The sequence below is a fragment of the Lygodium microphyllum genome, chromosome 13, assembly GCF_053477565.2.
Source record: "Lygodium microphyllum isolate KBCC chromosome 13, Lygodium_microphyllum_v1.1.10, whole genome shotgun sequence".
NCBI classification, from domain to species: domain Eukaryota; kingdom Viridiplantae; phylum Streptophyta; class Polypodiopsida; order Schizaeales; family Lygodiaceae; genus Lygodium; species Lygodium microphyllum.
This window is the reverse complement of record NC_141147.1, coordinates 76,686,734-76,712,568: the sequence shown is the minus strand read 5'-3', so window position 1 is coordinate 76,712,568 and position 25,835 is coordinate 76,686,734. Positions and strand designations below refer to the sequence as shown.

The 25,835-nt window shown below is 43.2% G+C and overlaps 1 protein-coding gene across 1 annotated transcript in view; it reads left to right on the top strand.

Annotated features, from left to right (window-relative positions):
* Positions 1 to 25,426, top strand: part of LOC148026796 (DNA-directed RNA polymerases II, IV and V subunit 3-like) — a 31,269-nt gene extending 5,843 nt beyond the window's left edge. The window contains exons 2-4 of the mRNA XM_087691324.1: positions 23,670 to 23,837; positions 24,499 to 24,736; positions 24,814 to 25,426. Coding sequence (XP_087547450.1) covers positions 23,670 to 23,837; positions 24,499 to 24,736; positions 24,814 to 25,083 — 676 coding nt within the window. The 3' untranslated portion in view covers positions 25,084 to 25,426. The remainder of the gene's footprint in view (positions 1 to 23,669; positions 23,838 to 24,498; positions 24,737 to 24,813) is intronic.
* The last annotated feature ends 409 nt before the right edge of the window (positions 25,427 to 25,835 follow it).

The window sequence follows — 25,835 nt, the reverse complement described above, 5'->3', positions numbered from 1 at the left end:
TGCTATCCTGCTCAACTAGCCCAAGAAGCTGTTAGAAAGATTACTGTTCCCTCTTGTATGCTTACATCTGCACCAGAAAGACCTTGGGTTGCCGTCACTTGCTCCTGGAGGGATCCATATTGCTATCACATATTGCAGGATTGATCCATGGTGGTTGCAAATCACATGAGTAGCTTATCCTTACTCTCTGATAGCTTCTCTCCCTCACAATGACTGGAATAGACTCCACTAGTCTCTAAAAACGTTTTTTCCACCTACATGGACAAGTTTTGCCAAGTGGCAGCCTTCTAATCCCATTTTTTAGCATTATCTAGCTTATTAAATTAATTTTCAGAATATTAATTTTAAAAATTAAAATTTAATAATTACTCTAGTGTTAAAAAATTACTTCACAAACCAATAATTAAATTGGCTAGGCCAGTTTGTCTCTCAAGTATCCTTAAGCAGTTATTGACCCTTAGACTGGCTGGCTTAATTAATGCTTAGTTTTTAATGTCACCACTGACATTAGTAGCCAATAAATTGGTCTAGGTCAAAATTTGACAACAGATACCACTTAGTACCTGTGACACATAACTTATTACAACTTTTATCTTTGACACCGACTAATATCTTGGGGTTCTAGATTCCACATTGTGAAAGAATTGACTTGGATCTCATATGTGCAAGTCACATCAGCACATTTGATTAACTTTTAATCAAATGCTAAGTAAAACAATAAAATTTCACATCCTTGTGACATTTTCTGTCTTTAAACATTTGTTTATGCTGCTTTTGTTTTGTATAGTCCCATATTTTTGTTGTCTGCTTATATTATACCTTGTTAATTTTGTGTTTGGTGACTACCTTGCTCTTGCATGTGGTAAACTTGATTTGTCGTAACATGATAAAAAGAATTTGTATCATTCCATTATTTTGTATATTTAATAGTTTATTAGATTTGTCTCCTTTGCACTTACTAGATATAAAGATAAGTGCATTGATGGGGCATCCAAGGGCCCCAATAAAAAAGGGAGTGTTGGAGTAGTTATTCGAGATTCCCGACATAGAGTTAATATGAAATTAGTTGCTTATCTCGGGGTAGGATTGACTAACAACATGGCGGAGTATAAAGCCTTGATTATGGGATTGAATGTTGCCAAGAAAGGTGGTATTCGACAGTTATTAGTAAAAGGGGATTCCCAAACAACTGATCTTAAATCAACTCAATGAGACATATACATTCCAGAATCCTATCCTTCGTATGTATCATTGAACTGCTATAACCCTACTTGATGAATTTGAGAGCATATCTCTTCAGCTGATTCTACGTTCTTGCAATCGGTTTGCAGATTTACTAGCCAATTTTTCTTATGAAGAGGACCTCTTCTTCAACTGTGGTCCTGGTCCGGATGTTGTTCTTGATAATGAGACAGGACCTAGTCGCTTGTGGGAAATGTTATCAGACCACGCGTTATATGGCAGGCGATGGTTGATATGGGTAGTGCAAAGAGTAGTCAAGACCCATCTACCACTATTATCCTGGACCCATAGATTGGTTAGATGACATGTTATGTGTAGGTCTCTTGCTGTATATGCAGGAGGTATGGGTCATAGCTTGATGCATCTAGTTTAGGGCTAAGAGCCCTATTTTCCCCTTGGAATAGAGCGTATTTTCGTATATCTGCCTTCTTCCAAGGAGGGATCTATATGAGCTGGTTTGTTTGATTTCTTTATGCTAAGAGGGCCAGTTGTTTTTAAGGTTTTGATGTTTGATTTGTTTAGGCCAAGAGGACCCTATGTCTGTTTAGGGAGTGGTTGGTGGATCCATGTCCTTGCCGTCTCAATCCTCAAGATATCAGCTTTGATCACCTGGTTTAACTCTGATCGGCTGAGAGAAAGTGTAAGGCAGTCAAGGCTATAATCCAAAGGTGGAAGACGGTCAATATCCAAACCATGTAGGCTCATCCAAATAGCCATCTGTGAAAACCAACAATTCTTCTCGCCTCCTATTGCTAGTTGTCGGCCATTGATGAGTGGTGGTCACAGGATATAGTGGACCCATGTAGTGGGTTAAAGAAAAGATAGTACATACTTTCACCTGTATGACCCAATTAGGCGCATGTGACTAGAACTTAAGCATATCAAGGTCAACTCGCACAGAAAGAATTAATGTTTTGAAGAGTGGGCTAGATATGCTAGAACAAGTAGTTACAATTAGCAAGCTGGAATGATCATGAAATGTCTATACTTTGTGCATGTATAGGTTAAAAGCTTAAAATGCACATATTTTTGCATTGAAAACTCGTATAAAAATTTCAGTATTGTTTTTGTAATGTACTCGTAAAGAACTTTCACATGACATCCAGGCTCTAAGTTTTAGGAGATTCATAAAATTTAGAAGCTTGAGATTGGTCTAAAAATGCTAGTTCTAAAAAAGAGGGATGACATTCAAATAATATTAAGTCGTGTTTTGACAGTGTTTACTAAATTTGTTGTTCCTATTCTTGGCATTACTTAGTCCAAAGAGGAAGACCACAGAGAAAAGACAAGTGTGGGGACACTTGTTACATAAGCTTCCAAGTTTCATATCATTTGTCACACTTCATGACATATGGTGGGATAGTTGTCTTGTGCTACTCCACTTCTCTTTCCTTTTTCCCTATAAAGCGAGCTTGTTTTTTTAACTCTACATGCGTTTTCTTGGTTGTAAACTCTTGTACAGTAGGTTGAAGATAGCCTATAGTTGGTCCCATCCATCTACATCATCTGTCAAAAGATGACGCACCAACGCGATAGTAGGGTTTGTGGGGAGGAACATGGAGTGAACTCGGCAAACATGGAGAAGAGAGAAGATGCAATGCTACATGTTGAAGAATGCTCATGCAGCAGGTGTCACTTGGACAGTGTCTCTCGTGAAGAAATTGTTCACTTGCTCAAGCGTCCTAATACAAAGATGATGAAAACATGCAATGCATGGGAGGAATGTTGGACTTTGTGTAGTGCCGAGAACCATAAGGATATGCCCGTACTCGATCTCGGGAGGTGGCTTCATGCTGACCAAGGGATGAAGGCAAGAAGAAGAGGAGGAAGAAGATGTAGAGGATCCCTAAGATCCAAGATTTCCATCAAAAAGGGAACCTGCAGTAAAGACCAGTAGACAGAGTGAACTAGAGAACCTGAAACACAACCTCGGGAGAGAAGCCACTAGCTCCGCGCATCCACGCTCGAAGGAATACGAAGGCCTCGTCACCAAGTCGTGGTTGAACCGCCGAGATCCCGATCTAGGGTGTACCTGAAGATCTTGGGTATTAGAAGAAGAGATGATTGGTCGAAGACAGCCACCCCAAGAAAGTAGAGGATGGGTGAAGAACTTCATGTGGAGTAGGTTCCTCCTTTAAGGTGAGAGGTGGAGGGGCCCCCATTGAAGTTGAAGAAGAAGTAGATGCCCCCTCTAAGGGCAAAGAAATAACATTCCCCTCTAATTCCCCTTCTGAAGTAGATAGGGAATCCAAAAGCTCATGGATCACAGACTCTGAAATGTCTGATGACGAAGGAAGTGCCGCCGGTCGTGCTAAAGAAGGGATCTGGGGTGTCAAAGATCTGGGGCCCCTGCTGAAGTTGAAGAAGTAGATGCCCCCTCTGAGGGCAAAGAAATAACATCCCCCTCTAAATCCCTCTCTGAAGTAGATAGGGAATCCAAAAACTCATGGATGATGGACTCCGAAATGTCTGATGATGAAGGAAGTGCCGCCGGTCGTGCCGAAGAAGGTATTTGGGGTGCCAAAGATCTCCCAGAGGTAGCCTCTCGAACCTGAGTAGTCGAGGGTGGGGAAGGGTGGGGCTCAGAATGAGCAAGAGATGGGCAACAGTTGCTGTCTCTCTGTGGAGCAGATTGGGTAGCCGAAGAAGAGGAAGGAGTTGAGCAGCCACTGTCTCGCGAAGGAGATTGACGAGGAGACGGTATCAAACAATAATTGTCTCTCGATGGAGCGGGCTGCAGATCCATAGGTCATGAAAGCCACTGTACCTGAAAATAAGTGGGAGAAGACTGCTGCTGGCATTGCGACGATCTCTAGGAGGTCGTAGCGCCAATCGATCCTCCATGTGCTCGAAAGGACTTAGTGTGCGTCGGATGCGTCTTATTGCCTTGAGCATAGTACTCTGATAGCCGATGTAGAAGGCTCTCTGTGGCCCAGAAACAAGAGGTGGCACAAGGAGTGCCCGGTGGAAGATGCATATACTCCGGGGGGGTGGGGAGCAAAGGTCGAAATCGGCAAGCATCGGTGGTGTGTCCGGTGATGCCACAATAGGAGCACCCAGTAGTCTGGTCATCTGTTGGTAAAGAAGCCATGGATACGAATGTGCCTTGCTAAAGAAGGAAGAGGTTAGCCACCATGAACCATGAACCGCAATGTCCGTCTCAAGGGGTGTGAGGGCAATGTGAAGCACGAACCACAATGTCCGCCTCAAGGGGTGGGAGGGCAGTGGAAGGGTTGGAAGTGAGCTGCTAGTGGGAGGATGATGCGGCCAGCAGTAAGAGGTTGCTGCAAGAGTGTGATGTGGAAGAAGGAATACGAACACGGAGGGGGAGAGAGAGAGAGCAGAAAATAAGGAAGAGAAATCTGCATTGACTGAAATGAATGCTGAATACAAACGGGAAGGCGGAAGGAGACTGATCAATCCCTGCACGCAGCCCACAGCATCAGTGAGGGCACCAGATTAGGCTGATGATGATGGCAGCACCACCACGGGGGAGGAGTGTTGGAATCTGCAAGAAGACAAGTGATCAAGTGGGGAGGGGGGACTGCCTATAAATAGGCAAAAGGACAGCCAAATGGGGGACCAGCCCCAAACCCTAAAAATGCCCTAAAACGGGCGCCCCACATCAGTGACCAAAAAAGTGACCGGGCAGCCAGTGGCTGCCCACTAAAAGAGGCCAAAAAGAAATGCACATCCTAAGATAGCCAGTTGAGAGTGACTAGCCTCCCCCATCATAACACATGACAGACATGTCAGAGCTCCTAATGTCCTCGTCTGACTCAGACTGAGGCTCATAGGCAGCAGGAGATGACAAGGCATGACAAGCATGACTGCTAACACCCCCTCTTAGATCCTGGATGTGACTGAAGGCCGAAGAAGAAATAGATCCTGGGGTGGCAAGAGGAATGCCAATGTCGATGAAGTCCGTCGATGTAGACTGCCGCTGAAGGAGCTCCTCACGATCCTGGGAATCTCCCTCTGAAACACTAGGGGGCTAGGGAATCCACAGCCGCATCACCGAGATCGTCCCCCGCTAAAAGGGATACGAGGGAACCACCGAAGGAGAAGGTGGGGGATGGGAAGGAACCTGTGGAATCGAAGGTGCACAAGCGGGAACGGGTGTAGCAATAGACTGCCTCGGAGGACCCTGCATCAAAGAAGAGGAATGGAGCCTTTAAAGCCCGCTCTCCTGCCAACCTGTAGATAAGACAGCTCCTGTAAAAGAATCCTCAATAACAATGGCATGCTCGGTGAAGATCACTCGTGTACCAAGCCTTGTAAGGCCATAAACTGAGAGGAGGGGAAGGCCCAAATCCGGAACATGTAGGGCCTATGAAAAGGAGCTCGAAGGTCAGTCGGTAAACAAAGGCAATGTGCCAACACCACTAATAAGCACCGATAAAATGTCACCAACAGTGACTGAACCCTTTGATGGACGGAGATCTTGTAACAAATCACCTCGGGGAGTCGTATGACTCGAAGCACCACTGTCCACTAACCAAGGCTGCGCAGAAGACACTGCAGCCACAGAAGAAGGATCCTCCTCCAAAGCATGGATATGAAGGAACACTGACTCATGGGTAACAGCTGGTGTAGAGGTAGAAGAAGGTTCCGATGTAGATCCACCCTTCGCTCCCGGATGAAGGTGAGGGTACTTCTTCCTGCATTTCTCCTCGGGATGTGTCCCTTTCCCACAGTGTGGGCACTTCGGTCTCTCTGAATCTGAGTCAGATGCTGAAGAACTGTCCTTCTTCTTAGCCTTTGACTTCTTCTTCTTCTGTCCTCCCGAACCTGCAACAAAGGCTCCAGTGGAGTCAGATCCACTAGCACTGACCTCTCTAAGTCGCTCGTCATGCTCCAAGACAAGCGGGGATAGCTCCTCCCATAGAAGCTTGGCACGGGTCCTCCAAGTAAGAAGGCTGGTGTAGAAGACATCAAACCGAGGCGATGACAGTTGAGTCAAGAGAATCATAGCCATGACTTCAGAAGATATCGTCCGACCGAGGGATGCAAGCTCATCCCTCATATCCTGTAATCTGTTGATGTGGTCCTTCATGGAAGGACTATCATCAATAGCGAGCATCTACAGCTTCTTTTCGAGGGATATCCGGTGGGCAAACGTCTTCTGTTGATAGAGAGACGTGAGCTTTCTCCACACGTCTGTTGTAGTCTTCAACCTGTGAACATGAACAAGGACAGAATCTTGCAAACTCAGAAAGAGGAAAGATCTGGCTCTAGAATTGAGCCGATCCCATAAGGCTACACGATCCATAGATGTCGCATCTGCGGGATCCACCTTAGGCCGGGGAATAGGAACAGAAACAAGCTCCCAAAGATCGAAGGAGTCCAAGATACACTCCACCTTGCAGGACCATAGAGAAAAGTTGGAGCCATCCAACCGGTCCTCTTTGTGCAGCTGAGGAAGTATGGGTACCTGTACAGGGGGTACCAAAGGCTGCATCTTCGGCCCACTGGAAGGGGCTCGCCAAGACACATGAATAGAAGGGGGACGGGAAAGAGGAATAGACTCCGGACGACGGTCCTCGTGATAGAAATCACGCCTCCATTCAGATGAGTGTCGAGACAAAAGCTCGTCATCTAAGTCATCAAAGCCCGTAAACTGATGATAAGACATCTTCGATATCTGCAAACACCAAAACACAACAAGGGAAGGTTGCCGGTGTCGAAACACAAATACCTGAAGCTCCTGAGCTGGCCGCCTTGCACAGAATGCAAGGATGATGTCAAACGCAAGTGCTAACGATGCAATCACCACAAAAAACAACCTCTTGCCTCAAAACGCAAGTAGAAATGAGGTCGCCAGCTTGGAGGAGTGCCGCCAGAGGTTGAACGCAGCCACAGAAGCTGAAAACGCAGTTTGGTGGAGTGTCGCCCAGCTAGAGGAGGGCCGCCCAGGCTGAAAATGCAAATTTGGGGATGACGCCAGCAGCAAACGCAAGTAGGTTGACACCAAAACAGGCCGCCTTGATCAAGGAGATGGTGTAGAAGGTGACGCCTTAGCTGTTGGAGATGTCTTGACCAGCAAATGCAAGGTTGTGGGCGTTCTCCCGCGTAGATCTCAGCTCCGTGTACTCCTGTACTCTCCTTTGGCTTTGATACCATGTGAGAGTGCGCTGCGGAAGAAGGAATATGAACATAGAGGGAGAGAGAGAGAGAAAGCAGAAAATAAGGAAGAGAAATCTGCACTGACTGAAATGAATGCTGAATACAAACGGGAAGGCGGAAGGAGACTAATCAGTCCCTGCACGCAGCCCACAGCGTCAGTGAGGGCACCAGATCAGGCTGATGATGATGGTAGCACTACCACGGGGGAGGAGTGTCGGAATCTGTAAGAAGACAAGCGATCAAGTGGGGAGGGGGGCTGCCTATAAATAGGCAAAAGGACAGCCAAATGGGGGACCAGCCCCAAACCCTAAAAATGCCCTAAAATGGACGCCCCACATCAATGACCAAAAAAGTGGTCGGGCAGCCAGTGGCTGCCCACTAAAAGAGGCCAAAAAGAAATGCACATCCTAAGACAGCCAGTCGAGAGTGACTAGCCTCCCCCATCATAACACATGACAGATATGTCAGAGCTCCTAATGTCCTCGTCTGACTGAGACTGAGGCTCACAGGAAGGAGATGACAAGGCATGACAAACATGATTGCTAACAGTTGCAACCCGTAGAAAAACACCAGTGAGGAGAGAGAAATACTAAAAACGTAGGTAGCAGGTGAGAGAAAGACTAAAAACGCAAGCAGCAAGATTGTGATGACGTGGCAGGCTGTACGGCAGCAGGTCTGCATAGAAACAACAATCGCTTGATTGAAATCAGCTCCAAACTGTATGAAGAGGGTTGGAAATCAGGCGCTTACTGATGGAAACAGCAATGGACAACTTTGGTTGAGATGTCCTCCACAAACGGGGTGTGGGCAACAAGTTGAAACAGTTGAAATCTGCAAAAACGAGATGTTGATGCAGCGGAAGAAGAAGAGAAGTGGATGCCGAACCCGCCACCAGTCTTTGCCTTCACTAGAGTGGAGGATCTTTGCCGCTGTTTGAGTAGATCCAACTCTGATACCACGTCAAAAGATGATGCACCAGTGAGACAGTAGGGTTTGCAGGGAGGAACACGGAGTGAACTCGGCAAACATGGAGAAGAGAGAAGAAACTCTAATGAATGGAATGATGAAGTTCTGAATCATGGAATGAATGTGATACAAGGGAACAAGGGTGTTGTAGCTTAGGGAAGATGATGAAGACAGCCACGAACCACGAACCGCAATGTCCTCCTGAAGGGGTGTGAGGGTAGTGGAGAGGCTGGAGAGAAGAGGTGACGGACTGAATGAATCAGCCGTGAGGAATGAATGAGAGAGTGGCCTATAAATAGGCATAGTCAGTCTAGGATGGCGCCCCTTTTTGGGGCTGCAAAGCCTTAATGCAAAACGCAGAAATGCAAAAACGCAAACTGCGGGTGAAGGGTTTCTCAACATCATCATCCTTTACTCCTTTGTGATCAAATACCTCCATATTCCCTCTTCTTTTGTTGCTATTTTATAGGACCAAATCTATAAATTAAATATAGCTCTTTTTTCCATTTCAAGAAAAAGAAGTGCGTGCTATCAATGTATTGCCGATCAATGATGGAGAAGGGCTAATTTTTTCTCTTCCTACCCTTGTTGTATAAAGAAATGAGTTGTTTAATGATGTATGTATGTATGTACATCTTTTCATGATCTCGTGAGAGTGATAACCACTTCTTCTCATTCTTTGGTTGATTGTAATTGAGCTTTTCTCAAAAGGACTTGGATTAAGTAAAAATAAATTCCTTGGGGGGAGGGAGAGTTGCCCATGTTCAACCCTCAATCTCCTCTCTATTACTTTCATTGTATACCATCCACAAGTCTTAGAGATGGTTGAAGGAGTGTCAAAGTGTGTCGTACTCGAATGGATCGTTAAAATGCAGTAGCAGTATCATTAATGATGATAGAAAGATGCAAATAGCAGTGTACCTAGTCGAAGAGCAGTAAAATGTAGATGCCCAACTCTATGGGATGAAGCAGCAAATTGGTGAACAATAAGATGGCTTGCTGGATAGTGAAACATAGTTGTTTTAGTTGATTGACGACATCAAGCAGTAGATACACAAAGATTGTTGTTAGGTGATTGTTGTAGGAGATGGCTGAGACGCAGGGCAGCTTGAAAAGTAACAAAATGTAGATGAGTTTGTTGAAGATAGCAGTTGATTGGCTTTGAGATAGTTGACTGGTATGCAGAGTGCTTGTGGGCAGCTAGATGACTAGTAGAACTAGCAATGAGGAGCAATAGGGCCTCTAAACAATACTCGAGAAGCTCCATGAACCGGATGGTGTGTGTGAAGTGAGGCTAGGGTTTGCAATGAGAAAACGCAAAGTGTATGAATATGACTAAAACACAAGAACTCAGATAAAACTTCAATATATGTCAAAATACACACCTGAAAGAGAGAAGAAAGAGAACTCTAAAGTGAATGAATCAATGCGATAAATGAATAAGAGAATGCACAAAGTGCTCGAAGGCAGAGCAATGGGAGTAGTTGGAGAGTGGCATCCATCCAACCCTTTCTCTCCTTCTCCTAATTTTTTTTTCATGGGTCCTAATGGGAATAAGGGGTCGTTAAGAAATGTGATGGGATAATATGCACTCATAGCATATCAAAGAGACAATAGGGTTTACAGGAAGAAACACTGTGTGTGATAAAAAGCTCATAGGAATAGTGAAGAATGATGAATATTGTATCATGCTGAATAAATACAATGGAGCAAAGCTTTGAGATGATTGGACTCTCCTAGTTAATCAACTGATAGCATTTGAAGGAATCTACGAAGCGAAATGCAATTCTTTGGGCAGTAGGGTAACGAGGTAAAAGTTGAATGGTAAAGGTCAACTATAAAGGAAGTAGAACACAATTCTTAGGTGATGTTGGAGTTGTGAAGAAATGCTCTAAATACAGAAAACACAAAACCATTCGTATGATAAAGCATAAACTGACAACACAGCACAATTAGGGTTAGGGTAACTTAGAGACAGTGAATACAATGAATAATGAAGTGAATGACTACTGAATATACAATGCTCATGCAACAAACACATTGCAGAGAATATTGAATCTCAAACTCTTGTATCTTTGGGATTAAGGCAGAGATAATGAGTTGGAGAAAGTGTTGCATTGTGAAATGGATCTTGAAACACAACAAGGCAGCCTCTTTGTTTTGAACACTAGTAAATGTAGTTAGAAAGATAAAAAATACAGGTATTTGAGGAGAGAGAAAATCTGAGTGAGAGGTGAAGACAATAGATGATAGTGCACAAAGTATAGGTGACAACTGGAGGAGAGAAAAACTTAGCAAACGCATGAATTAGATGATGGTAAGTGTGTTTGGTTGATGGCATAGCTCCAAATGATGACGTAGTAACAAACATGAGGTTTTGATTATAGGCCATAACTCTAGGGTACCAAGCAATAGCTCCTAGATGTAAATGATAACTCTAAGAAGCAGGTGATAGCTCACAGGTGGAGACGAAGGTTGGAATTAGGCACTAAATGATAGTATACAACAAGAGGAAGGTCTGACGCGATGTCCTCCGTGAATGGGATGTGGGTAGTAGAGATATGGCTCATGAAACCTACGAAAATAAAATTAAGAGAGAGTGGTGGGCTACATGCCTATTTATCAAAAGTTTAGAGCATCCAAATTAGGGTTTGGTGTGTGGGCATAATAACTCTTTAGGATCGCATTTTAAAAAATAATAATAAGGCGTTTCAGATTCCCTATCAGGCCAAAAAATGAGCCATAAAAAATATGCCCTTGTGTGTATTTTCTTTTTTCCAAGATGTCCCACCCCAAAGCAGCCAAGGCATCGGGCAAAAGATTCACGTCGGCTGCCTAATGACCTACCGGTCAGCTATTGTGTTATGCACAACTATTCGATCAGTTCCACATGAATAATCCCTCAGAGGGCCCCAGTATCAAAGGATTGCGTTCACTCCCTCAACGCATTAGAGAATTGTTGTTCGCTCCCTCGATAGCTATCCTTTACCTTCCAATGATTACTTCGATAGCTCGCTACTCAGAGGAATGTGTTTCACTCCCTTCATTGTGCAAATTCTCCACAGGTGCTGCCGCTTGATTCAAATAGGACAATGTAGTTATCTTCTGAGCTTCGACTCCACTGTATCAGCTTTTCTCCTCATAGCATATGATTCAATGCATCATCACCATGTCCTTCTTGTGTTTATGAGTTTCTCTTATCTCTCAATATTTGTTGTACACACTTTGTGTTACTCCTTGCAAACCCTACTATCTCTTTGCACTATCGCTTATTTTGACATGGTATTAGAGCATACTTGTTATTTTTGATATCTCCACCTGCTCATGGAGGGGTATTGTGCGATAAGAAGTAATTGGCAGCAAGCTGTCATAATGTCTACTTCAAAGGTACTTGTCAGCCAATTTGAAGGAAACATTTTCTTGAACTAGACCCAAGTGGTAGGTGACTTCCTTTGAATAAGAAGTGCAGACCACCACTGCAATGCATTTCCCTTCAAAAATGTGGCTGCCTTGTGTATATTAGATGTCTCCGCGAAGTTGCCTCCAAAATAGGTTGCATCAAACTGTTGAATAAAAACAAGTGCTTTCAGCCTATCTTGTGCACCACTAAAAGGCTCAAACTTCACGCTTTTGCCACCTTCATCATAGTCCTTTGGCGGATCTATAAGAGTCGAGCTATCATAAATGGGCTGCTTCAAAAAAGATGCATTGACTGTATTTGCATAGAAACTAGCACTATCTGAAGCACCTACATGACCAGCACTAAATCCTTGTGCTCCAACAGTCCCTTGGGGTGCCGATACATATCCATATGGCCCGCTTTGTGTCCTAGGCATCATGCCTATGCTGCCATACATGGGATTAGGCATTCCACTTGCATTACCCGGATATATTGGGTGTTGTGAGGCATGCATTGGCTCTTGCATGCCATAGGGATTTGTGCCATACATTCCTGTATGCAGTGCTTGCCCAATCATAGCATGAAAAATGGTACCGCCACCAAAGTATCCTTGCTGCCCCATGCTTGCATGTGCATAATTGCCTTGCTGCCCATGTTCCCATGGATTGGCACTACCAAGTTGGCCATGCATTTTCACTTGCTGCCCCACGGATACCAACTGTTTGTGCTCATTAGGCATTTTGGGCTCTCCTAAAGAAGGCTTAGGCGTTTCCTTCAGTTCTTGTGGCTGTCCCGAAGCTGTAGAAGGTGTCTCCTTCTCTTTGCCTTTGCTGTCCTTCTTTGGGGCATTCAAGAAAAGAGTAAACTGGGGATCCTTTGCCAATTCAACAAAAAAATTTACTGTTGTACGCATTTGATCCTTGAAGCTATCATCAAATTCTTCAGCCCCTTGCTAGTCATCAGCCTCTTTATGCAACATTTGGGTCATTTCCCACATTTTCAGCATGCTATCCATGTTGACAACCATGCCCAATATCAGTCATTGCATTTCCCCCTTCACCATGTGATTGACCAAGGAGTGATGCATCCTCTCCACTTGATCCCGTATCACCATGTGAAGGCATGCTTGCTGTAATTCACTATTGAGAACAATTTCAGCAATAATGCAATAGTCCCAAGTTGCAATCAAGTACCACGGGCTCACCAATTCAAAGGATTTGATGGTATCCCGGCAATGGAACCATGAAACCAGCTTCCTTCCGTGGATGGGTGGTAAATCCTTGATTACAACTTAATTACAGTAGCAAACAATAAATGCAAATCTGAAAATACAAATTTACCTACTGATCTTGGACAATGCACACCCGATTGGCCCCAAAATTGGCACCCCTTTCGGTATTTCTTTAGCTTTATTGAAGAAAAAGTTGATTTTCAATGGGATTCTCCCGATCCCCTTCGCTATCCAAACTCCCCTTGCTGTCCAAAGTAACCAGTGAATCTTCAATCTGATTTGCCCCTTGATTCTGGCACTTAATTGGCCTTCATCCACTTCATAGACAATGGAAATGCCCAAATTCAATGGTTGACTAGTTCTCTACCTGAATTTAACTGAAATTCACCTTGAACCCTAAAAAATCCAAGTCTTGCAGCTTCCAATTTTTGGCACGCTTCCTGAGGCTGTTGTGAAACCCTAATTTATGTTGTAAATTAGGGCTTACAGTAGAGAATTTTGCAATTTCTCAGCCTCCAAGGGTCCAAATGTTGAGATCTTCGAAGCAAGACTATGAAATGGTTGGGAGATGAGAGAGAAAGCTGTAGAGAGAAAATTTAGAGTTTTGTCACGAAAAATGACTGAAAATCAGTTAAATGCAGCTGCTGCCCTACCACAATAGTATTAAATGCTGTCGCCTACAGTTGAGATATCCAAATCAACTATCACCTTGTACGTGGATGCAATCGCCTAGCTATGGAGGGTCCAAATTTGCATGCCTCAAAACTCACTCGTGGCTTGCTGCAATGGCTAAAAATAGGCTGACCATGGCTGCTCACAGCTCTCTCACATTTGCTATAGCAAGAATCATCTCATTTTTCCTCTTGTTCAGCCTTTTACCAACCTGTATAGGCAAGTTTGCCAAGTGACAGCCTTCCCAAATGGTTTTTCCAACATTATCTATCACTAAATATTAATTTTCAGTCTTTAATCATTGAAAATTAATCCAATAATTATTTTGATACCCAGAAAAATGCCAAGTGGCAGCCTTTTCAAACGGTTTTTCCAACATTATCCATAATTAAATATTAATTTTCAGTCTTTAATCATTGAAAATTAATCTAATAATTATTTCGATGTCCAAAAAAATGCCAAGTGGTAGCCTTTCCAAATGGTTTTTCCAACATTATCCGTCATTAAATATTAATTTTCAATCTTTAATCACTGAAAATTAATTTAATAATTATTTCGATGCCTAGAAAAATAATCTAACTAGCCAATAATTAAATTGACTAGGCATATTCCACTCTCGAGTTTCTCTATCCAATCTTTGGTCATTAAATCAGCGTTAGGTACCATTAAACGCTACATCTCTAGTGTCAGGAACTGTCACTTATGGCCAAATGAATGACCTAAGCTAACAATTGACGCCAGATACCACTAAGTACTTGTGCAGCATAATTTATAGCAGCTTATGTCTTTGATATCCCGTGATTTTCTAGGGTCCCGGGCTCGTAAATTTACTCTAATCCCAATTGCGCCTCACATGTATAACATTTACTTAATCATGTGACTAAAAATTAATCCACATGTTAAGTGAGATTTCAAAAATACATATCCCCATGACACCTGGGTTTTGTGTTGTGCCTCTTGCCTTTGATCGACACTCGTCGTCAAAATGGCCACTCTTTTGATAATGTTGACAATACTTATACATATTTTTCTTAGATATATTCTACCACCCAAGTTTGAGTTGAGAGTAGGAGTTTGCTTGTGATTCCCTAGCTTGATTTCAATTTTGATTTCGATTTTGATTTTGATGTGAAGTTTGATTTGGTTCACCCTTCCCTTACTGCTCCTAAGAATGAGGCTCACTGGACACTCCCAGCCTATTTCTGCCTACCCACCTTTTTTCCCTCATTCTTTCTATTAGACACATTGACCACCACCATCTTACTCTCCACCTCCATCTTATCCCACTTTCTCGACACCTCATGGTTCCACCTCATCTTCTGCAAAGTATGCTTTTAATGATAAGACTTGTTTTAACGGGTCAAACTTTACCACTTGGTCGAACTTGATGAGACATGCCCTTGACTCCTAAAACCTATGGGATCTTGTACAGGGGTTGGAACCCCAACTCGATCCCGCACTTGTTCCATACGAGGTTGTCCGCTCATGGAAGGCTAGGAATGCCTTTGCTATTGATGAGCTGATGTAGGGCTTATTCTCTGAGTTTCATTCTTAGCTTCAACATTTTGACTTAGCGTCTGAACAATGTGCACACTTGACTGACCGCTATGTGGCTCGTTGGGATAGGAATTGTCGTATAAATCTTGACCATGAGCTCCAACTCTTTAAAATCACTGATGGGGATGACTTGAAAGTCAAGTTGATTGAGTATCGGGGACTTCTTGGCGAATTCTCCACTATGGGGACTCCCAAGTCCTCTGACGATCAAGTCACATCGTTTCTGAACAAACTCCCCAAGAAATACTTCAATTTTGTGGAAGGTATAGTTTCCAAGCCTACCATGCTTACTTTCTATGAATTTGAGTGTCAGTTGTTGTGTTACGTACGGTTATTCGATCAATTTCATATGAACTCTTCCTTAGAGAGGGCTCTTGTTGCTCATTTTAGAAGGGGCATCAAGGGAAGGGCAAACAAAATCAAACCTCCACTCAAAATCCAAAACAAAATCAATCCAGGGAATCACAAGGAAACTCCTAGTCACAACTCAAACAAGGGTGGCAGAATGTACCTGAAAAGAATAGGTATTGTCAACATTGTCAAAAGGTTGGTCATTTTGATGACGAGTGTCGATCAAAGGCCAGAGGCACAACATCCAAATCAGCTGGGCAACCCCCAGCAAGGGAGGCAGGGTGATGGCAAGGGGCAGGTTAAAGGTTAGACTCATACTGCCACAGCTCAACCATCTCGATCGACAACATTCTCATCTCCAAAGGGATTGTTTGATTGGTATGCGGAGGTCCACATCGTCTCCATAGAGATATCAGATACGAGTCTCGTCCACATCTGTGAGTTGCCTCACGATGAGGTTATCGCAGAGGCCCCCTTGTCACAATTGAGCACTTTAGCTTCAGTTTAATAGTGGACAATGAAGCTATACATCATATGACTTCTATAGTGGACTTTTTCTGTTTTCGAGCCCCTGTTGTTGGGCGAGTCCACGTAGGAAATAACTCTTCGGTCAAGATTCAGGCTCAAGGTAGTGTCAGTTTCGCACTGACAAGGATTTGGATTTGGCTTCGCTGGACAATGTATACCATGTCTCCCAGCTTGGGGTGAACTTGTTATCTGTTCAGCAGCTTTGCCAGTTGGGGCGAGCAATTTTCTTTACAATGACCACAGTTGAGATCCTTGACTCTCAGATTGGTTTAGTTATTGCTCGCGGTGAGGCACATCCTAATGGCCTTTACCCCATGACACTTTCTGACCGCACTGACAGTCGAGGGCTCTGTGTTCCATAGCTTCCATGCATTAGCCACATCTCGGGAGCCTACGAACAATGAGTGTCTTCGGAACTTTCGCTTAGGGCATATTGGTTATGAATCTCTTTATGAGTTATCCCACCGACAGCTGGTTGAGGGCCTTCTCCACCTAAAACTAATCTGTAAAGCTTGTCAGCTCGGAAAGTAGCACAGTATTCCATATCCTTAGCAATCCACACTTTGTGTTGAGGAGCCTTTTAAATTGATTCATGTTGATCTTTATGGGCCAACATGCATTGCCGCCTTAAATGGTGCACTATACTTCTTTTTGATAGTGGACGATCATCTCTGGATACATGTGGGTGTACTTCCTCAAGCATAAGTCCGATGCTTTTACCTATTTTTCTGCTTGGGTGCTATTGGTTCATAACCAGACTAGTCGTCGTGTTGGTTGCATAAGGAGTGATAGTGGTGGTGAGTTTATCTCCCACGAGTTTTCTGAGTTTCTACTGAAGCATGGCATTACTCGCTAGCTCACCTCTGCTAACTCCCCCTCTTAGAATGGAGTCGTAGAGCGTAGGAACCAGGTAGTCATGGAAATGATACGCTCTATGCTGTTTGCAACAGAGCTTCTTGAGCGCCTTTGGGTCGAGGCTGTTAACACTTCGGTGTACATCCTCAACCAGTGCTCGATTGCGGCTCTTCTTAAGAAGACCCCGTATGAGGCATTTTTTTGGCTCTTGGCCTGTCATTTCGCACTTCAAAGTCTTTGGGTGTCGCTCTAGGGGATGCATTTTTGTGTCATAGCAGAAGTACGCACTTCAGCTAGTGGAACCGTACACCTTGGATCAAACACACCAATGGCTATGCCTCTTGATCCTACTGTTCACTTGTCGAAGGATATCCTAGGACAACCCTTCGATGCACATACCTATTGCTCTGCTGTAGGAAAACTTCTTTGGTTAATTCATACTACGCCAGATTTAGCTTACTGAGTCAGCATACTCAATTAGTATTTCATAGCTTCTAAGATGTCACATTGGATGTGAACTCACCCTAGCGGGTGTAAGTGTACCGTACCCTAAGTATAAATACATTCTTTTATTCTTTGTGTATACCACACTGGTACACATCTATCGGTCGACTCACTCTCACTCTATCTCATTGTTCAATACTGTTCGGTTTTGGGTCATTGAGATCCTTGATTAATGCGCCTGCTCTCAGCTCTCTTTCTCTATTTGCTTCTGCCTCAACTCAACACAAGGAGGAAGAAAACTCCATGAACTATAATGTTCTCCGAGTTAAGGGGTGAATAGTAGTAGAGAGGTGGAGGAGTAAAGAGAAGAATGATGGATGATGAGAGAGTGAATATGTGTGTCGGTTAATGTGCCCTATTTATAGGCAATGGGTAATCTTGTGTGGTGTCCTAGAATGTGGCTGCCCAATGCTTTTTGGGGATGTAAGTATGAAATTAAAAAGAATTAAGGCAAAAATGAACTTAATGAATGCATCTCTTAACACCCCCTCTGAGGCCCAAAAAGGTGCCCAAAGAGATGTATGTGAGAGAAGATCCACCCTATAATCCAAGTATTCCACTCGACAGGAGATGTGTGGTGAAGAACAATGGATAGGATGAGATGAGAGGGCTTGAAACACAATCTCGAGAGAGAACCACAAATTCCATGTCTCCATGTTGAAAGGAATACGAAGGCCTAACCACCAAGTCATGGTTGAAATATCCAAGGCCCCGAACTAGGTAGAACTTGTAGATCCTAGGTATTAATAGGTGAGATGGTACCACGATGTCAACCATCCCAAGAAGGTAAAGGATTTTCAATTGGGAGTGTGAAGAACCGCATGATGAGTAGGGTCCCTCTTTGAAGTTAGAAGTATGGGTTACTCTTTGAAGTCGAAGAAGGATAATCCCCACTTTGAATCCCCGTCTAAGAGAGAGGGAATCGAAAAACTTGTGGATCATAGCCTGTGGATTGTTTATTGATGAAGGGTGGGCTGCCGGGAGTGTCGGAGAAGGTATTTGAGGCTATAAGGGAAAAGAGACCAAACAGCTCCCAGAAGTGGCATCTTGAAATTGAGTTGAAGAGGGATGGGAGGGAGGGCTATTACACATAAATTCCTCGATGCTTGCATTGAAGTGATTGTTAGTGGAGCTGTACAAGGGAGGAGGGGAAATGGGAAGCTCTTGTGGAGCCATAGGTGGGGAACAACCCTCGTCTCTTGGTGGAACGGACTGTGGAGCCGAAGGAGCCGAACAACCACTCTCTCTCTCTCTCTCTCTCTCTCTCTCTCTCTCAAGAGCAGTCTAAAGAGGAGATGGTACCCAACAACCACCATCTCCTGGTGGAGTGGATTGAAAACCATGGGCCAAGGAAGCCATTGAACTTGAAAATGAGTGGGAGAAACCTCCACAGCATATTGCAATGGTCTCCAGGAGGGTTTACGACATCATGGGGTCTTAGAGCCTTCTTTTGCTCACAAGCGCTTATTGCATATTGTGTGCATCTTATCACCGTGAGCATAAAAATTTGATAGCCAATGCGGAATGATATGTGTGGCCTAGAATGGTGAGATGGCACAAGGTGTGTCAAGGAGAAGATGCATTACTTCGATGGGGTAGGCATCAAAGGTCGATGACAACAATCTTTGGTGGTATGATCATTTTTGCTGTAGGAGGAGCACCTAGTGGTTTATCCTTTTGTCTTTGGAGAAGCCATAGCATCGGTGTGTCAAACCTATAAAGGGAGGTTGGGAGGGAGAAGATAACGGTGTCCTTTTGATGGCATGGTGGAAATAGGAGGGAATCTGAGAAGGTTGCGGATCCTGCAATCTTTATCTTCATTGGTGAAGAGAATCTTTAGCTCTCTGAGCACCTTTGGCCTGATACCATGTCAAGAAATGTTACCAGATGGTATGCACTCATACCATATCAGAGAGACAGTTGGGTCTACGGGGAGAAACATAGTGTATGACAAACACTAAGAGAAGTAAACTCAGAAGAAGAGTAAAGAATGATGAACACTGAATCATGCTGATACAATGAAGCAAAGCTTTGAGATGACTGCACTGTCCTACCTGATTAGGTGGCAGCACCTGAAAGGAATCTGCACAATTAAGGGAGCAAGATGCAATCCTCTAGGCAGTAGGGTATTGAAGTAAATGCTGAATGGTGAAGGTCAGTTGTAGAGGGATTGGAATGTGGTCCTTAGGTGCTGTCAGAGTAGAGGAAGTCGATGAGCAGCAACAACCACGCTCCAAGGGATGAAGAACAGCAAGGCAGCCTGCAGTAAGCAGAAACACAGCCTCAAGACAATGATCAGCTGCAAAACGCAGGTCAGCTCTTAGCTAGAAGCCAAGTGTGTTGCCATAGATGGGATCAATTGCAAAAAACACAAGTCAAATGTACATAGAATCTAGTCACTAGTAGGGGGAAATCTATTGCCAGCCAGCACAAAGGATGTGGACAGCTAGGTGACCTGTTCTGCTGCAAAATGCAGTGTGCAGATGAAGAGACAATGTGCCTGGTAGTAGACAAGAAGGAAAAATACTCCATGAATTGTAATGTTCTTTGAGTTGGGGTGTAATAGTAGTGGAGAGACTGAGGAGTGAAGAGAGGAATATGGATGATGAGAGAATGAATGTGTGTGTTGGTAAAGGTGTGAGAGTTTGTGCCCTATTTATGCACAGGGCAATCTTGGGTGGCACCCTAGAATGTGGGCACCTAGCCCTTTTTGGGAGTATAAGTGTGAAACCAAAGAAATTAAGGAAAAGAAATGAACTTAATGAATGGGTTTCTCAACAAGGGGAAAGTGAACATCCTCCATAAACAGAATTTGTGTAAGTACAAGGCTAGGGTGATGAGGTATAGCCTAGGGAATAACTAGCTTAAATGTTTGTCATAATAGATTGCCTCAATATGAGACATTGCGAATGTGTTGGATCCAAGCTGATCACTCCTTTCATGAGGTAAGAGGGGAACATGCTACATAATGTGAGGAGTTTTTGTCCTTGGATGGGTGCCTGCAAATACATGTTTTTTCCTTATCCAAAGTGTGCCATTTTACATTAACACAATGCCAATGTATGGGTGATGCAAGGGCTATACAAAGTCTTGTGTCCAAACAGAATGCTATGCACAATACAATGGTACCATTTGAGTAGTGCCCTCATAGGGGAATTGTTCTCTTGCACAAGCCTCCATTTACAAGTATGAATCATCAAGATGCAAATGTATGATGATATAAAGGTATAAATAAATTCATACAATGTGTCAAAGATCTTGTAAGCACCAAGAGAATGATACAACCCCATCTCACCACTAGACAGTGGAAGGAGAAGTAAGCACCCCATCAAACCCCAACACAACAATGCCAAGGGGGGGAGGAGAAGCACCCAAGAAGAAGAGCAATTCGCATATGTGGCTGAAAATCTATGCAATGTAGGGCTTGTTGGTAGCATGAAGGAAGACTGTAACTTGGCCGTAGGAGAAAAACCGAAATGTGAAGGCCAACCAAACAAGGATAGCCGAGATAGAAAGTGCCTAACTATGCTGGGTTTTGCTTGAATCAAAATGGTACGCCTTGTAGGGATTAGTTCCAAATTGAACACACAAGTTAGGACCATAAGTACCATATGAGACCATAGAATAGGCATACCTCAATTGCAATGAAAGTGGTGTTAGGTGCTTTGATCAAAGTGTGGTGTTGTGGTTTTAGGAAGGTTCCGTGCTCCCAAATAGGAGGAAAGCCTAAGATGTTAGTGTAACGTGAAGGCCCTCTAAGGCTAGCCCTACTAGTGGGAAAGGTAGTAGTATGGCAGACATAGTTACGCAAAATGGCCCGAAATAGCCCCTATTCAGGAACCGTGAAACGTTTGATGATCCTGGCAAAACACGTTTCGACAAATGAAACGTTTCAGCCTTCCCTTTTCAGCGCCACGTGGCGTTTCAGGCAGGGTCCAAAACTTTTCGCGAGATGTTTTGGGACAAGATGGTCAACTTTGGGCAATACATTTTTTCTTCGTTAAATTTGACGGCTGGATCGTTTTACATAGCGTTATATGTCACTAACGAAATGTTTCGTTCTGACCTTTAATGTTAATGTCTTAACTTAAAAAAAAAGCTTTTTTTTTCGTTTTGTATTATTCTTCCCGTATGAAGACAATTGCGCCACGCATACTCCATGCTTGCCATGAAGTCGATCGATGTAACGGACTCTAGAGAAACAGATTCGAATCTCCCTCTTTCAAGTCGCTGATGCCAAACATGGAAAAATGACCCTCTCTCTTTGTGTTTCTCTCTGATTTCTCACCTACCTTATCAGCAGTGAATTGAATGATGTCTTTGCATTGTGCTGTAACCAGATCCAATAAATGACCCCAGCCCAGTGGCCCACACAGTGCAGAGGGTGCAATAGAGAATCCTCTCTCTCTCTCTCTCTCAGTAATACTTGACAGTGGACACTCACTCTTTGTTATAATGATTTTAATAACAGGTTACAGATAACATTTTAATAACATATAACATCTCTCTCTCTCTCTTTGATATGAACCACCAAACACTCTCTCTCTAGCCTTATTCTTATGTTAGGTCTGATTACTCATGAATGTTGAGTCATGTATATGACAGGTCACAAAACTCTCTCTCTCTCTCTCTCTAATCTCAAGCCTCTCAGGGACCTATACCTTGAACCTTATCTTGATTGCTATACCTATAAATATGTGCACTAAGCATCAAGTGAACTCATCTCGCTCAAGGACCAAACCACAAGTCACTTCAATTCAGCCTAAGCCTCAAATATTCACATCTCGCACACACATTCAGCTCAAGCTTCAGCACACTTCAGCAAGCCTCCAAGTTCAACACACTCTCTCCCTTTCTCCCTCCCTCCCTCTCTCTTTCCCAAAAGTGAAATCTCAACACAATCTCTTATCCTATAATCTCTCTCTCTCTCTCTCTCTCTCTCTCTCTTTCTCTTTCTCCCCCCCTTGTTACCTCATAATGAGGCCTCAAACCATGGAAGCCCAACTAAATGAAACCCCGAGAGAGAAAGAGATGACCCAAAGTGACTATTGGTGGCAACAAGTTAGCATCGTTGGGTCCTACAATAGCAAGGTGGGTGGAGCAAGACGCTGAGTGTCGCTTTTGTGGCATCAAAAGAGGTGGATGTGTTGATCGAGTGATGACGCATCTCCTTAATGTCCCCGGCCATGGTATCAAAGGTTGCGACAAGATACCACAAGAGGATTGTGCTCGCATGGCAAGGGATGTCAAGATGTATCCTGAAACTAGGCCCCCAAAGGACACTTACGTCATTCGAGCATCAATGCCTTCAACTACAACTGCCACTAGTGGAAGTTGAGCTCGTGAGAGCAGAGCAAATCAGTTTGCCACTTTTCCTACGACTGCGACAAGCAGCGGAACACAAGGTACATCCATTCCTCGTGGAAAACAAGGCAATTTGTTCACTGCATGGCACCCACAAAGGAAGGCTCAAGTAGATGCAGTTGTCGCACGTTTTTTTTTACATATGTGGAATTCCATTTAATGTGGCACGATCTCCTTTTTTTAAGGAGATGTTGGAGTTGGTGTTTGAGGTTGATACATTGGGTGGGATTGCGAGCCGCATAGTGGTTGACTAGATGCGCCCAACACTCAGATGCAAGGTCACAATGCATTACTTAGGTAGTGTGGGTGGAAACTTTCATCTATTTTGTCTGTGGAATTAAATTGCAGATAACTGAATGCACAATACTTCCAATATTCAAAGTGTTAGGTGTGCTGCAAAATCGGACTTTCACAGACTGAAGACCCAAGCAATGCTCGTGTCTCCAATCAAGAGGCTAAAATGAGTATTCATAAATGTGTGCAGTTCCAAAAGCCCTGTATGGTATTGTGGTATCTTGTAGCTCAAAATCTCACTGCCATTTTCAAATCTGTAATTTAGTTAACAAAGGTTTAATGGTCCTTTCAGAAACTGCAACCTTTGCAAACCTGTTATGTCTGCTCTTTTCAAGTTTTCTTTGACAGAGTTTCATACTTTACTTCAATGCTCTTAAATATTGTCAAAGGGGGAAAAGGATTCACTGATCAAATATGTGTGCCTGCTAGAATGCAATGTACATGCAAGTTAATGTTACTTCAAGTGTCAATGTGTTTGGAGTTTCTCATGTATGTTTATTCTTGTTTCATCTTGCTCATTGCTGTCGTAGATTTGTGGAAGGGTAGATATATGATGCGATTGCTATTTTTTTTGTTTAGGTGTGACTACTGCTCTGTGGAGTTCAATCTTCATGTCAAGTGCACTTCTGACCAAACCCTTGATGTGACAAGTCATGATCTGCAGCCCAAGAATTCTCACATCCCTGTGGTACCAGTAGATTTTCATGAGCGTGATTATGGTGGCTTTGATGAAAATCCTGATCAGAGGTGAGGTTCCAGTTCTTTAAAATAGCTATTTGTCATTCCACAGACCTTTAAATACCTCTCTGTAGCTTGGCTTATGGTGGAATATGTTTCTTTTTCTTTTCTTCTTCCTTTGTATAAAATAGTAAATCTGTTTTCTTATGCGGCTCTGTTGTGCTCTTTATCTGCTGCTGCTGGGATTTGATGTTGCTGTCACATATACTTATCTGGCAACTTTCTCTGTTTGTCACTCAGATACGCTTCTTTTATTTGACTTTCTGCTTATGCCTGCACTTGACTACAGCCTAGACCCAAAAATATGTATTTGACCCTCAGTGATTATTAACCTCATTAAAGTCGCACCTCTGACCATGCATCATTTGAGCGAGAAATGAAAGTCACTGTGTCTTAGGTGTGTTGGTAAGTGCTTAGTCCCTTTGGTGAGTTGGTTTAGGAAGACGGCAGACCTTATGGGTTTGCTGATGAAGTTGATATCAAGGTTCGCATGAAAACATGATCCCTGGCCTCTTCAAATTCTGGTTCAGACACAGCAGTTGGCATGTTGGAATGCATGAAAATAGTTAGATGATGCAGGAATCTGATGCTTTGCGTTTTATGATGCTGTCTAAAGTTTTTCATTTTGGGCCTTCTGGATAATCTGTTCAGAATAAGAGTATTTTTGCAGAGGGATCCTGATAGTGAAGCTGAGACGAGGGCAGGAGCTGAAGTTGCGAGCCATTGCTAGGAAGGGCATTGGCAAGGATCATGCAAAATGGTCTCCTGCTTCAACAATCACATTCCAGTATGAACCTGAAATACACATCAATGAAGCGTTAATGGAAACTCTCACTATGGAAGAGAAGAGGGAGTGGGTGGACAGCTGTCCCACCAAAGTGTTTGATATTGATCCAAATACACACCAGGTATTATAGGTTAATTATCCATTCCCAACACATGATATATAGGCCTGCTCCTTTAATCTAATCACTGTCATTGGTAGGTTGTGGTTGTTGATGCGGAGGCGTATGCATACGATGATGAGGTCATCAAGAAAGCTGAGGCTATGGGTAAACCAGGCTTAGTTAATATAATTAGCAAGGAGGACAGTTTTATATTTACCATTGAGTCTACGGGAGCTTTAAAGGCATCTGAAATGTTCCTGAATGCTATAGAAATATTGAAGATGAAGCTAGATGCTGTGCAACTTACTGATAACAATGATGATGATCAGTTTGGAGAGCTCAATGCACACATGCGAGGTGGCCTTTAGCCTATGCAACAACTCATTTTGACTTGAAAGCATCCTTTGTATACTCATTCAGAACTTAGATTTTGACAGGCAAACGTGGTTCAGGCTTCTTACATGAGGAAGTGAATTTGGGGAATTAGACAGTGATTGTATGTTCATTGTACAGACTCGGATAACCCTTTTGCATATTCATCAATGGACCAACTATATGTACAACATAATGCCAGCTGGATGTGAAGCCAACTTTCATGTAAGCATTAAATGTGCACCCACACTTGATATGACATCGGCCCTACTAAATTTGCTTATGTCTACATTCTATGTCGACTTTTTGTCAGCTCTGTTTAAGCTCAGCACAAACTAGAATGTGGCCATTTTGCTTGTAGGAAAAAACAGTGCGTCAGCTAGTGCAATATGGAAATGACAGAAGCAATGAAAGCTCATGATAAAAAACGAGCATGTGACATGCAAAATGAGAGCCAGGCAAGGCCAGATTTTTCAAGGTAATTATGTACCTCCATATCAAAGAGCTTGAAAGCAAATTAGAGAACAAAATAACCCACAGCATCACAACCTGTTAAATACAATCACATTAAAGGAATAGCATAATAAGAAACCCTTCAAATGTGATGTGAGCTATCTCAAAATTATTAAATTGCTGTTTCAAACATTCAAGTTTAACCCAAGGTAACATAAAACACCTTTGAAAATTAAAGTACGAGAATTCAGTCTTCTAAGATATTGTTGCCACACCTGACAGGTCTAGCATTATG